Here is a 15,224-nt window from a genome sequence, read left to right on the forward strand (position 1 = left end):
GGGTGCTGATGGCACCCAGATATTTATCTGCAGCCCTGACCCTTCTCCTGAAGTCTAACCTCATCTCTTTCCAACTTCCTGATTGACAATTGACTTGACTTCATCCTGCCATCCCCTCCAAATCAGCCTCCTCACCCTCCCCTTCAAAGGTGATCCTTCCTGCCCTCCCCATGGCCATCTAGGGCACCGCCATCCTCACAAACTCTCAGGCTCAAGACCCCAGCACCATCTCTCCTTCCTCCCTTACATTCCCTTCACCAAACCCTGAAAACTCAGGTACTTCCTTAACAATGCCTCTTGAGTGCTTGCTCCTTCTTCATTGCCGTCGCCACTGAGTGGTTCCAAGCTTTCCACCAAGAACCTACACTGCAACAAGGGCTCCCCAGCAGCACTCCCTGCTGCCAGGCCCATTCCCACCCGATATCTTCTCCACCCCAAGTTCACTTTCCTAAGATGCTGCCTCCATTCCATCATTCCCTGTTCACAACTCTTCAGGGCACCTCAGTGCTCTTAGCCCTGTCCCTTCACAATCGACCTCGCTTTCCTGGCTTGGGAACTCATGAGGATGTTGCAGAAAGAGATAGCTTTTGATATTGTATTAGACCTGGAACCAAAGCTAACAAGGTGTGGTCCTTACTAGCTCTGTAACCCCAGGGAAATTGCTCTAACATGTCTAGGCCTTGGTTTCCTTATCTGTAAAATGGGAATAATATCTATTTCATAGAGTGGTGTGAAGGTTCAATGACCATATGCCTCTAGATAAAGATCCCCGTGTACATTCACTCTTTTCCTTCATTTTCTACCAGTTTTCTACACAAACCTTTTAATTGTGGCAAACTGGGGAAAATACAATGAAATTCCGCTGGGCATGTTTTCTTATCTATTCCATGAAGTATTTGGATCGAACTAAATTTCTCAGGCTCTTTCCAGGCCTAACATTCTAGTAGACAGTGTATCAAAGTGGTTAAGAGCTCATTTCTGGACTCAGAACTGGGTTCTAATTCGATGTTTATCAGTTAAACTTGTTGTTTGATGTTGGGCAAATGAACCTCTCAAAGTCTGCTTCTTGTGGGTAAAATGGGAATATAGTGTTTATCTCGTGGTATTATTGTATTACATGAGCTGATGATAGTGAAATGCTTAGTAAACAGCCTGGCACCTAGCACACTCTCACTCCATCAGACGTCTCCCCCGATCCAGTTTGAATTCTTAGTAAATCTAACCTGTTGACTGTAGTCTCCCTGTGAATTCTGATGCAATTTTGCACCGTTCATTGGATTTTAAAAAATCACTTCTACTGCCTTTTCCTATAAACTAACCTCACCTCTGTCCTTGTGATCCCTCATCAAGAATGGAACAAATCACTTTATTCTCTCTCTTCACACAGGATCTCACCAGGTTTTTCCTAAAAGCCAAAGATCAGCAAATGACCGACTGAAGGTTCCTATTTCCACTTGCCTCCCAGGTCCATGGGATGCCACCTACCAAAATCCAAATCCTCCAGGAGAAACTACTACACTAAATCGAACAGGAACCCCAGAGTCAAGATCCATGAGAAGAATATCTGTTACACAACTTTTCCTACCCAGTTTAGCAAAACACCTGTTTCAAGCAACAATACATCACAAAAGGCCACCCCCAACACCCTGGTGTGCCTCTGGCTTGTGAGTAGGGGTGTGGATGTGGGTGGCGACTGAGACCTCAGGTCACTCCAAGTTCTATCCAGAAGAGGGGAGACCAAATGGTAACCTATTCTTCTATTGATTCTCCGCATCCCCTCCAGAACCACTAGACTTTTCCCAGTGATCCCATGAGGATCCAGCCTTGCCCTGAAGGATTCAGAAACCAGATATGACTAGATGTTCTTTTGGCTTAGAACAAAGGAAGGATTATTAATGATCATAACAGCTTATGCCTCTATAGCCCACCTTCCCTCCAAAGCTTACCAACCGTCCCACCTTATCATTACCTTTGATCCAATCAGTTGGACACAACAGGTACTTTCCCCATCACTGCCTACCATTTACAGGGAGCTGAAGTGATTTGCCCATGACTGGGATCTCTGATGCAATTCTTCAATTAGAGTAGACCCTAACGTCCATGGCTCTTTCCATCAAAACAGAGTTTCCAAAATGACTGTCATTCTTGCACTGTCTTCATAACTTTGGCTTTTATTTACCTACCGTCCACCCTATTAATGTCTTTCTTGACATACACTCTTAAGTACATTTATTTTAAAAGGGATATTTTGATCACTATCATGAAATGGAAGACCAGAATCACTTGCCATGAATAGAAAGTGACCATGAAAAGAAATACAATGAAAACAAAGTGATGTTTCAAGTCTTAGTTAGATTTCCCTTCTTTGACCAAGGCTCAGAGACTCCCTTTCCCTCTGTTAAAAAAGTAGATTAGCAACTGTTACAGAGGGGCTAAAGAGTAGGACCAAAATGAAAATTTTCTCTTTGACACAATCAGAACTGAAAGGGAGTGGAAGAGGGAAAATTGTTCTCATTGTTAACCCAATATTATATAAAGCAGCATGCAGACAGTTGCTAAAAGTTTCTCAAATACCAGTGATGCCTGACCCCTATTGCATCATCCCATAATCAGTGCCTGGTTTATAAGTCCACTGAGAAGAGAACCTGAAACCGGAACATGAGAGAGATTCTGTTTGGATAGAGGAAAATGATGTCAAGTTTCTGTAGGTATGTCTCTCCTCAAGAACATGAAAGAATTTTGTAAACATTTTAATCCAATAAAAAAAGGTTGCAAACACTAGAGACCAGGGCATCTCCTTTCCTGCAGAACATTAAGAACAGGCCAAGGATGTGGAGTGGAATATAGTCTTCAGAGATAAGACGTTGGGGGTCATTTAGTGGAGAACCCCTTCCTCAGCTTTCCATAAATACATCTACACACTCAGATGCACGGGCATGCATGTGCCCAGGGACACACACACACACACACACACACACACACACACACACACACACTGGTATGCCCTGCTCCCCGAAAGTGGTCATCCATCCTCCACCTGAATGGTGCTCAGCCATGGAGCCTCAGATGACAGCTGCTTCCATTGCTGAGGTCAGTTTTGTTGCTGAAGTGAAGGGCATATCCTCAGCTGTACTGTGAATGTTGTCACCCCACAAAACCTCATCCATTTCCCTGAGCGGTCTGTCCAGCAGGGTCCCCAGCTTGAGGGGAGAGAAGGCAGGGCGGGGCAGGCTGCACTCTATTACCCTCGGAATTTCATTCTAGAGCTGTGCTGTCCCATAGAACTTTCTGTGCTGATGGAAATGTTCTATAAAATTTACTGTCCAATACAGTAACCTCGGGCACATGTGACTGCTGGGCGTTTGATTTGGGGCTAGTGTGACTGAGGGGCTGAATTATTCATTTTATTTCATTTTAATTACACTTTAATAGCCACATGTGGTCGGTGGCTATTTACTGAGCCCTACAGCTCTAGAGTATGTGATGATAAAGAGACTTCCTGAAGGACAACTTCTGCATTTGTACCTGTCACAGATGGGAGTAAACAAACATGCCCCCAGTACCCCCCTACCCTGCTTTGCACCATCATCATTCCATGCCCTGCTCTTCAAAAAGGAAAGAATTTGGAGGGATGAGCCCATCCCCCAGTCCAAATATCTCCTCTTTCCCCCTTTCCCCCCATAGCCCTCTCTTTCCCTGTATCCCAAGGCTTCCCAGGAGGAGCCTAGAGATTTCTCTGCAGGGAGACAAAATTGAGATGAGTTGGAACTTACAGCCAAGAAGAAGCAAGCAAACATGCCCCAGGAGCACATATAAAGGGATGAGCAGAATATAAAAAGGGTCACTTCCTCTCTGTGTGCTGTTGTGCAAAAAAAAAAATACATAGGCAATTAAGGAGTTCATGTCTCTCTTCTTAGATTAAGGAGTTATTATACATTTTCTTAGATGTGGTCATGGTGTTGTGGTTATGTAAGAAAATTTCCCTTATTTTTTGGAGGACTCAGGGGACTCAGTCCTCCATGCTGGAGGACTCAGGGGTGACGTGCCATGAGGTACTATCAGTGTGTGTATGTGTTATGTGTGCATACATGTGGGTATATGAGCACCCAAACACCAAAATAGATACATATCTAGATATAAACATACATAGATAAATACAAAGATTAGATAGATTGGATAGATAGATAATAGCTAGATACCTAGTTATATAGACACATAAATATATTAGATGATAGCTAGATAGACATATAGTTACACAGATAACGAAATTAGACAGATAGATAGATAGATAGACAGATGGCAAACTTTTTTTTTTTTTTTTGGCTGTGCTGGGTCTTTGTTGCTGCTCGTGGGCTTTCTCTAGTTGCGGTGAGTGGGGGCTGCTCTTCGTTGCAGTGCGTGGGCTTCTCATTGCGGTGGCTTCTCTTTCTCTTGTTGCAGAGCACGGGCTCTAGGCTCGCAGGCTCAGTAGTTGTGGTGCACGGGCTTAGTTGCTCCGCGGCATGTGGGATCTTCCTGGACCAGGGCTCGAACCCATGTCCCCTGCATTGGCAGGCGGATTCTTAACCACTGCGCCACCAGGGAAGCCCGATGGCAAACTTTATAATTGTTAAATATAGGGGTGGGATTATGAGTGCTCATGAGAAAAACATGACGGACAACAGAACTACTGCTAATTTAAAAGATGTTTTTATCACTGCCAACTGGAAGCGTCTTAAGGCCAGTGTGAGAAGTGGGTGGGCACGGCTTCTGCAATCAGGTGACACGTAAGAAGGGCAAGGTCCACAGATGAGGAGGAGACACAGGAAGGAGGAAGGAGCAATGCTCTGCTTGGGCAGGCGGTATCAGATCCTCCCCATCCCATCTCCTTTCCACTCTGGACCACCTTCCTCATCCCAGGCCTCAAAGTGGGGAGCCAGGCCAGAGCAAGACCTGATGGGTACCAAGACTGGCGATGGGGGCAGAGGAAGGAAGGGCAAGGATGGCAAAGCAGGAGTGAATCCAGGGAGCTCGGCTGTGGGGGGCAAGTAGCCTGTAGGGATGAAGAGAGGGTGAGCTTGGGCTTGTTGCTGCCACCCCACCCCTCAAAGTCACTGATGGGGAGAGGGGCGGACATCGGTTCTCTACACTGGATATACAGGCTTGAATCTCCATCCCAGCCCCTTTGCCCACTATGGCCGTCAATGGTAGTATAGACTCAGGGGTACTAGTCTCCCCAACTTTATGAGCCATGCAAAGAATGAGGAAAGCTGTATTGAGGTTCCTTTGATGACCCCGACTGGGGATCCATGCCCTCCGGTGGGTCAAGGAGTCAGTTAGCCTTCCCTACACCCTGCAGGAGTGAGGCCTGGCCTGGATTCTTACCCCAGCAGGGCTTGAGACAGGCTTGTGGAGGAGTGTCACTCAGACATCTGTCTGATGCTGTCCCCCAGAACCGCGGATAGCTGGAGGGAGCCAAGGATTCCAGGGCAGGTAGGACTGCTGTGGACACACTGCCGGGGGATTGCTAGAAAAAGCAAGAGGAAACCCTTAGCTGCCAGTGATGCCTCCTGTTTAGCATGACTGGGACCCCAGGGCTGCACGACCCCACCCCACCCCCAGGGCTGTATCCTGAACAACTTCAGAGGGAGCCATTCACATGGTAAACTCTGAGGATGGCACTTTCTGGCAGCATGTACTGTGGGGACCCGGGGGAGTCATGCATTCTAGCTCAGGCACCCACTGGGAACGGGACAAGCAGTGATCCCTTCAGTCTTCCCAGTTCACACGCTTCCCCCTCTTCCTGGATACCTGTGCAGAGACGGTCCCTGCGGAGGCACTTGGTACAGTCAGGTCCTGGGAAGCACCTACAAGGTAAGGGTGGATGCACCAGAGGGAGGAACAGGGGTCTGGGGAGCAGGGAGTGGAGGTGAGAGGCAGGGAGGTTCCAGGAAAGGCAATGACTTCTGGGAGGGCTGGGAGGAGATGGATGCTACAGCCCCAAACTGCCCTCCTTCCCAGGGCGGGGTCTTGGGAGACTGGGGAAGAAGAATTAGATCCCAGGGATGATAAACTGGGGGCGGTGCAGCCCTGAAGAGCAGGGATTGTGTATGTCCAGCATCTAACACAGGGTCTGGTGCATGGGAGGTGCCGAGCAAATGTTTGGTGGTTGCATGGATGGATGGATGGATGGATGGATGGGAAGGAAGGGAGGGAGGAAAGAAGGGTAGGTGAGTGGATGGATGGGCAGAGAAATCACCTGGAAACCGCATTTCCCCCTTGAGCTTTTCTTGTCGGCGCCATTTGGCTCTTCGGTTGGAAAACCAGATCTGAGGAGGGCAGAAAGCATGCGGCTGGCCGTGCGCTCCAAGGCCCAGCACCTACTGCTCTCACCACGTGTTCCTGACCTGGGCTCGGAGCGCAGACCCTTCCTCAGCCCTGACGTCCTCCCTTCCTGCTCTGGCCTGGGCTCTCTGTCCCCTTCCTCAGTGCTAAGGCGTGGAGTGGGGAGTGGGGGAGAAAGCTCAGCACGAGCGCAGCGAGGAGGAACCCGTCTCATTCCTGCTCCGAACAAGCCCGTCTCCGCCTCTGGCCGCCGTCTCCACCTCCCCGGAACCCGAAGCCTGCCGGCCCAGACGCTCTGTCCTTGTGGTTCGTGCGCGCTGTGTGGCGGAGCTCACTCACCCTCACCGTGTCTTCCGGCAGAGAGGTGGCAGCAGCCAGCTTCCCGCGGGCCACTGAGTCAGGGTACTGCCCACGCCGGAACTCTGCAGAGATGGAGGCTCACACAGCAAGGGCGCGGGGAGAGGATCAAGGCCCCGCTCCCCGCCTGTGCCAGCCCTGAACTGCCCTACTCCCCGACGCAGGGGCATCCACAGCCTCCAGCTCCCAGCCTTGGCCCGCAGGCCTCCGGGCCGTTGCCTCCATGGCCCACCGTGCACCCCAGCTCTGGCACCTTTCTCCAGCGCCTCAGCTTGGCCTGGGGAGAAGATCGTCCGATTCCGGTGGCCGGTCCCTGGGTGGGGACCCCGGGGCGCCTCGGAGCCACTAGGCGGCGTTGGAGGAACTGGAGCCAAAACAGCTGCAAAGGGAGACAGTGGCTGGTGCGGGTCTGTGATGGTGATTCCTCTGGTCGAATGGAGTCCCCACGTCCCTGGTGCTGTAGGCAGGGCACAATGCAGGGTGAGAGCAGAGCCACACCGCCGGGGCATCCACAGTTACTCGGGGGTCGCCGCAGGGGCACTGGGTGGGAGGGTTCGAAGCCGTGGTAGGAGCATGCTTAGCATTTGGGGGGAGACAGCCGCAAGGATGGGCCAGGCTTGCCTGATCCCACAGCACCTCAAAAATGCTCTGAGGAGCTGTGAACGAGGCAGGGGAGGGCGTGGAAGGCCGAGTCCTGTCTCCTTCTCGGCAGATCCTGTGAACTTAGAGACCTAGGGAGCTGGGCTCTGTTCCAGGACCTGCCAACAACTAGCTGGTGACCTTGGGTAAGTTACTTCCCTTCCTCTGAGCCTCCATTTTCTCCTGCTAGGAGAGAATAAGACCCCCTGTGAGGCCCACTTTATTGTCTTGTTGTGAGGGTGATCCAAGAGAGAACAAGAAAGGGATCTGAGAACTTAAAATGCTTAGGTTTGGCTCTGAACATCCCTGGAGGCCGCTCCAAGACCCACCTGGCAACCTGAGCTGTGCCCCGGGCAGTCTCTGGTCCTCCTGTATCGCCCGCAGGACTCGGTTGATGGAGGAGACCTGAGGATGTGGGGTGATGAGTGGGGAAACGGTGCCCAGCCCAGGTTGCATCCTGAGGATGTTTCCCCAGTATCCTCTCTGTCCTCTGTCCCGGCCCAAGGGCAGCCTCCTTTCAGCCCCACGCTTTCTTCTTCTCACCTGTCTCACCACCGCCACTTTTCAGAAGAGAAACTTCTGGGTCAGAAGAGAGCCCAGGAGCCCCATCCCCCAGCCTGGGAGGCCCCACTGCCAAGTAAGAAGGGATCTTCTTCTCCCTCCCCAGACAACCAGTCTGGCAGCCGCAGTTCCGGTTCTGGGGAGGGGAGGGCACTTACACTGGGAGTCTTGTCCTGGGTGCAAAGCCCTTCAGCGCAGAGCTGGCGTTGGATCTCCCAGGCGAAGAGGGCTGGGCACTCACCCTTCAGCTGGGCGATTCGAGCCACCACAGGTGGCGTGGCCAGGCGCGGCTTGCTTCCCCCAATCCCCCTGGGCTCCAAGACACCTGTGCGGTAGTAACGCCCTAGGATCTTGCTCACACAGCCATTAGATACCTGGGTCAGGTGAGAAGCAGGGACAGGTGAGGCATGATGGGCAGAGGGTGAGTGTCCCTGGGACAGAAGGAAACTACAAGGCAAAGTGAGACTGACTGAATCAGGCCCCAGAGTCGAGTCTAGCCTCACCTTTGGAACCCTGAAGCTCCCTATCCCAGCCCTCAAGGAAGCAACCCAAGCCCCAAAGGCCCTCCGAGTCTGCAACGGCCCCAGACTTGCCTTAAAGGGGCCGCTTCTCCCTGCTTCTTGTGCCCATCACTGGGTGAAGGTCCCAGCACACTACCTTAAGGGTCCGTGAGATGTCACAGGGCCGCATCCCGCTGACGGCCAGCCGCACGATCTGCTGCCGGGTGTCCAGGGGCAGAGGCCGACCATTCACAAAGAGCCCCCCCAGCTGATTCACACTGCTGACCCCTGGGCAGGAGAAGGAGGCATCGTACCCGAAGTCTCCCCTCTCCCCAGCCCACCTGCAGCATGGAGGACCCTCCTGGGAGAGGGTTACTCAGGCCCCGCTAGCCTGGCTTCCCAACATAGAGAAAATCCTCTCTCCAGGGGACTGCTCCCCTTCTGCTCCCAGGGTCCCCCAAACATGCCACTTTCTTTGGGAGCTGGCTCATGGGTGAGTCCTTGCTCCTTGGCCACGTGCACTGGCCCTCATTGTCTAAGGGCAGCAGGGTGGAGCAGGGAAGGAGTGCCCGGAAGGAGCTCCCCAGAACGCTGGCTGAGGGCAGATGAAACCACACGGATGCAACCAGAGCCCTGAGCCTTTCCCGCCCTCCTGTGCGACCCTGTTCTTCCCACATCTCCTGCGCATCTCACCGTCCTGCAGCATGCTCCAGGCTGAGCCTCCTCACAGACAGGCAGGAACTGGGAAGACCGGGGAGGGGAGTTCCTCCTGGGAGCTCCTTTTTTGTTCTTGAAGCTGGACCTGCAATAATCGAGGGTTCTTTGGGCGTAGTCTCTTGCTTAGAATGGTCTTGGGGTGTTTTGTGATAGAGGATAAGGTTTCTAAAGTTTGCCAGTAGATTGGCTACGAAAATTCAATTTCTCTTTACTAAACCTTTGAATTAAAACATCACAGAGCCAGCAGAGGACTGGATCTTTCTGGATGTCCTGATAAGGGCCTGGGAGGGTGGGAGGGCTCTCTTTCTCACATGTTCCGTACAAGAGGTCAGGTAAAAATGGATGATGCTTTCCCTTTTCCAAATGGACCACTGTCGCCTCTGACCCCTCAAAAGCCTTATCAGCCACCAGGTGATACACTTGGGACCAAGTCCTGCCTCCTAAGCTCAGGATGCTATGCCCAGCCAGAGAGGGCACCAGGGACCAAAGATCTCCATCGCCCTGGTCTGAGGCTGGGGACCAGGTTCAAGGCTCTGCCTTTACTCTCACGCAGGTCCTGACGTTATGTTCTCCAAACCACCAGCCAGAAAGCTTCCTTCAGAGCACCTCATGGGAGGGTCTTGCTCTGGTTTTTGATACTCTCCAAGAAGGTCTGGGGAAACACCAGGGCTCAGCTCTACCCCCAGGCACTGAGGCTTGGGTCCCACCCCCTGGAAGTAGAGATGAACAAGCCTGAAGTCCTGGCTTCTCCCGGAAGACACCTCTCTTGACAGCTTCTAACCCGCTGGGGTTGCTGCTCCCTGTTAACTCTGGAGAGGTCTAGATCTCATACTTTCAGAGGTCAAGTCTCTGGGACCAGACACTCATTCTTGCAACTACCGTTTACCGAAGGCATGTCAAAGGGAGAGAGGGAGAAGCAGGAGAGAGCTGTCTCTGACCTGTATAGAAGCCAATGTGAGCACGAGAGAGTCTCTCGGCAGCCCGGGACACAGGTCGTGGGCCACCATGTCCGTCTTGCTTTTATCTGCTACTAATGGGAGTTGAAGCCACCTCCTTTCATGCCTGGACCCCTGGCAGGGCTGGAGGTCACCCCAGAGAATAGCTTATGCATAGAACTTTCCTGTAATAACCATGCAATCGTGGCTCAGTTAACTAATCTGCAATTATTTACTGAATAAGGTATTAATCATGAGCACATAGCTGGTTGTTCAAGATGAAGGGAGTAAAAAGAACAGGGACCAGGTTTTTGCCCTCCGAGAGATTACAGTGCAACCAGGGAGAGGGGACCAGCGCGGGGGAAACAACAATAAACTCACAAAGACTATGGTAGCCAGAGCGACTTGATAAAGTTCAGGAGATAAGTCAGCTTTTACTCACTCCTCTCTAGACAGTTAGAGACACATTCCCTGCATGCTCTCATCTTTCCAGAAAGTCAGGAAGGAAAGCAGAGGTTTCTCCAAAAAGAAAACTGAGGCAGAGATTGGGGTTCCCACAAATCAGGGGCCACCCAGGGAGTAAAGCTCAAGGAGGTTTAGAAGGCAGTCCCTCCTCAGAAGCTGCAATTTCCAGCTTCTAATCCTGAGGCTCTCTTTCTCTGCCTCCACCCCTGCTGCCTCCAAAGCAATAGAGAGAGGAAAGTCAATCTGGGGATGTAAAGGCTATGCCAGGATAGTGGGGGCAGATGGAAGCTCAGAAAATCAGCCAAACCCTGAATCCTTGATAGGACTGTGTCCCCCCTGAGTGATCAGAGCTCAGAGGAGCTGTGGGGTCTCAGGTTCAATATCCAAACCTAAAGCATCTCCAAACCTAAAATCACCCCAACTCAAAACAGAAAGCCATCCCTGGTCACCGCACCACACATTTCCAATGTTCATATTAACTTGTCTGATGAAAGAACTGGTCCTTACAAGATGGGAGAGCAGGAGAGGGGGCTGAAGGGGCAGGAGGGTGGTGACTGCAAAGACAAAGGACGAGAGAGGTTGGCTTGGCCACACAAAGACATGGAACCAGCGTGAGAGGCAGAGCAGACAATGAGCCTGCGGTGAGCTACCTGTTTGGTGGGGGGGTCTCAGTCTCCTGACCTGGGCTCCTGAGACCCCTGCAGGCTCCAGGGATGGTGGTGGTCTGGTCCTGCTAACAGCCTCCACTCTGCTCCTGCTTCAGTCCTGCCAGGGGGTCCAGAGCCACAGAAAGCCCGTGCTCAGGAGCAGAGGGCAGCCTTCTGGGAGCAGCCAGTGATGTCACAGGCCATGAGCAGAGGAGAGAGGAGGAGGGAGGTGTGCATGGGGCTGACTGACACCGGCCCTGAGTCAGGGCAAACCACAGCCAGTGACCCACTGTGTCCTTCTACCGGAAGTCCTCAGAGCCCACCTTGTGCCTACCTGCCACCCTGAAGCAGGTACAGAGCCAGTCTCATGCAGGCCCCCTGGCTCCTGAGTGCACCCACTCAGGGGCCAGTACTCCTGAAGGGAACGGGGAATAAGGAGGATGGGGAATTTCAGACTGTGTCCCCAAGGCTTTGAATGCACAGAAGCCCAAACATGAATTCCAGAACCACAGACACAGCTTCCCAGCCAGAATGCACTTCTGGGTTCTGGGTCAATCCCTGGGTCCTATGTGTATTGCTATAAAAGGTCAATGGGTATATAGACCAACACCTAAATACTGGCCAAGTTGGCTCATGGATCTCTGAGAGAATGCGGTGCGCATAGAGAGAGTATCACATAGCACCAGTTCTCCCAAGAGTGTCCTCACCAATCCTTCAACTGGCTCCTTGACTGAGGTGATGCCCAGGATGAGTTCTTGCCTGGAAACTGGGGGACCCTGGACTTTAGAACACTGGCAACAGGAGCGATGGAGGGAATGAGCCTCTGAAGGGAGTTAGGTTGCAGGTGGGGTGTTTATCCATTTCTTGATTTATCAGGCTCCATTCTACGAGGGATTTGGTGCTTTTAGACTCTGAGTTATGAATGACACTCCTGTTCCCACAGAGAACACCACAGGTTATCTGGATTGTTGTTCAGGTGGGGAGTCCAGTATTTGGAAGGGAAACAAAGCCCCCAGAGCATGGAAGCTTTGTTGCCACCATGGTCTCAGGCAGACCCCTTGTGAAGGAGCTGGCATGGAAAACTCTTTGGGTCCATCGCATACCTTGGAGTCTGTGAAACCCTCTCAGAAGTCAGGCTGAAAGTAAGCAGGGTGTGGTGCTCTAACACTAGACCCAGAGCGGGGAAGAATAGGTTTCAATGGTAAATGCTTTGGTTTGGGGGGCAGGGGTGTTGATGTCGTATGTTCAGCTTGATCCTAGGATTGGGAACTCTTATTCTCAAAGCAGGGCCAAATATATCACAGAAGTGGGTTTTCTACCTTACCCTGACATGTACTGCCCTTCTCTTCCAGCCTCCTCTAGCATCCTCAGACTAGCCTGGAGCCTGGGGGACAGGGGAGACTGCAGCAGGCGGTTTCAGCACCAGGGGCAGGACAGCACACGCTCTAGTGGCTGTAGAGCCCATTCGCTCCCAGGGCAGCTGGGACTGCTGGTCCCTCTACTCAGCCATGCCTGGGTGAGAGGAGTTCCCAAGGAAGGCATGTGGTAGCTCTAATCTTAGTCCTCCTTTCCTGCCTCATCCCTTCCTCTTGATTTGCCCCTGCATCTGGGGGCCAAAGGCTCCATGTCCAGACCCACTATTCCCATAGACAGCTGTGTGAGGGTGGAGATAGGGGTGTCAGGGGGAGAAGGGACAAGACCTGGCAGATGGTGGTGGCAGCGATTTCCCCCATAAACTACCTTCTCCCCCCCGCCTTTACAACACACTCTTGGGTCTGAACAAACAGAGGCTTTCGACCCAGAGGTGATGGGGGGAGGGAAGAGAGAGGAAGGGCCGTGGCAGGGGGGCCTAGCCAGCCCAGAGGCTCAGCCACTCAGCCCTCTGCCCAACGCACCAGACTGTTTGTGGAGCAAATATCTGCCTTCACTGTCTGACTCTCTCAACCTCCCCCCCACCCCAACCCCGGGCTTGGGGCTAATTGTCCCTCATTCACTGGGCCCAGGCCCCAGGCTGCCGCCAGCCCCTGCCATCTGCTCTCAATTATACATTAACTCAGAGGTCTTGCCACCCGCCAGCCAGCCTGTGCGCCCCTCTCCAGTCCGCCCATGGCCATTCCTGCTTGTCCCTCGCCCTGTTGTAGAGCCCTGACCACTGGCTTCTTCTGCCCTTGGGAGCCCCTGGTGTAAAGCCCTGTAGCTATGGGAAAAGATCTGTCCTCAGGAGAGGCCGCTGGAGTTCCCCTGCCCTCCTCAAGGGGCCAGCAGACAAGACAAGCCCGTGCGTAAAGCTGGAGAGGGCAGGGCGCAGCCAGAACGGAGACCGACGGCTTTGCTCTGACACCTCACCCTGGGCTTTGGGCACTCACTGGGGGTGGAAACGCCAGTTCCAGGCTGTTTCCACCCCTCCCTGTGGCACCTCCCTGTAGGCTGTGGGGTTCTGGCTCCCGTCTTCCCTCTGTCCAGCGAGCCCCACCTCCTGCCAGCCCTCAGCTTTCCGGAGCGCACTGGCCACCTCGCCAAAACCACTCTCTGGCAGCACGTGCCTCCGAGTTTAAAGTCATAGTAGTTTCCCAGCTACAAACACGTAGGGTATCTTCAAGTTCCTTGGATATTCCTAAGCTTGGTGCTAAATCTGCAACTGCTTGCACCGCCAACCCTACTCTCCCAGCCCAGACCCCGCTATAACACTTGCAAATCCCAACGCTTTTCCGCTCAGCGTCTGAAACACTGGCTACTCAGCTCCCTCCCTCTGAATGTGCCACAGAGAGAGTGAAGCGCGCTTCCTCCCAACTGGGGACACAGAAAATGCCCCCCCTTTTCCCTCCTTTTCACCACGAGCCTCTAACCTGTGAGCTCAACCCTCCCCTTGTTTCTCCTAGGACCAGGCTTTGCCGGGCGGGGTGGGGAGTCTTTATTCCCCTAGACAACCCCCAGCAGAGCTGGGGAGTTCAGGGGTTAGAGCCAAGGGCTCCAGGAGGCCAGGTGAGGAAGAGCCCAGCCCAAAGCTGCCAGGTCTGGCACTGTGCGCCTCAGACCTCAGTGGCCCGTCACTTGTGGAGAGTGCGTCCTTGGGTCCGAATGCACATCAGACCTGCCTGGGGGGAAGGGGCTGCATCCTGACTGGGGTTTTCAGACCCGCCTGGTGACCCAACGTTCCATGTATTCCTTGGGGACAGCTAGCTCTGCGCTCTGCAGATCTTCCCCACTCCATCCCGCCCAACTTTGCATGAGGTGGAGGATCTGGGGAGGAAGATAGCATTCCATTTTTAAAATACATTTTATTTTAATAGGCTTTATATTTTAGGACAGTCTTAGATTTACAGAGAAATTTCAAAGATAATACAGAGAGTTCCCACACACCCTATACCCAGTTTCCCCTATTATGAACATCTTACATTAGTATTTGTTATAATTAATGAACCAATATGGATATGCTATTAATAACTAAAGTCCATACCTTATTCAGATTTCCTCAGTTTTTCCCTAAAGTCCTCTTTCTGTTCCAGGACTTCATCCAGGACACTACATTTAGTCACCAGGTATTCTGAGGCTCCTCTTGGCTGTGGCAAGTTTCTCAGATTTTTCTTGTTTTTTATAACTTATAAAATTTTGAGGAATTGTAGAACATCCCTTAGTTTGGATTTGTCTGATGTTTTTCTCATGATTAGACTGGGCTTATGGGTTTTGAAGAAGAAGACCGAAAAAGGTAAAGTGCAGTCCTCATCATGTCACATCACACGTCAACATGACTTACCTCTGTTGATGTTGACCTTGATCATCCGGTTGAGGAAGTGTTTATTGGGTTTCCCCACGAAGTTAATCTTTTTCCCTCTTTTCCATACGGTACTTTCTGAAGGAAGTCCTATGTACAACTCACACTTAAGGAGTGAGGAGTTATGCTTCACCTGCTTGAGAGTGAAGTATCTACATTGATTTTGGATTTCTTCTGCTCAGGAGATTTTTTACTTCTCTCACACTTATTTGTTCAGTAATGTATGTCTATCAACATGGACTACGGATACTTATTTTATTCTTTGGAATATTATTATCCAATATACTACTTTTTTTGTTGCTCAAAT

At 51.9% G+C, this 15,224-nt stretch overlaps 1 protein-coding gene across 1 annotated transcript; it reads right to left on the bottom strand.

The window, feature by feature from the left end:
* Positions 1 to 4,890: 4,890 nt before the first annotated feature.
* On the bottom strand, positions 4,891 to 14,924 carry PAX4 (paired box 4). Its single transcript, XM_061198255.1, is given in 13 exon segments — positions 4,891 to 4,959; positions 4,961 to 5,014; positions 5,348 to 5,506; positions 5,791 to 5,846; positions 6,239 to 6,308; positions 6,664 to 6,746; positions 6,935 to 7,060; positions 7,650 to 7,725; positions 8,040 to 8,255; positions 8,539 to 8,722; positions 12,470 to 12,529; positions 13,512 to 13,674; positions 14,900 to 14,924. Coding segments are annotated over 13 exon segments (1,341 nt in total).
* Positions 14,925 to 15,224: the final 300 nt, after the last annotated feature.

Source organism: Eubalaena glacialis, chromosome 8 (assembly GCF_028564815.1).
Source record: "Eubalaena glacialis isolate mEubGla1 chromosome 8, mEubGla1.1.hap2.+ XY, whole genome shotgun sequence".
Taxonomy (NCBI): Eukaryota; Metazoa; Chordata; class Mammalia; order Artiodactyla; family Balaenidae; genus Eubalaena; species Eubalaena glacialis.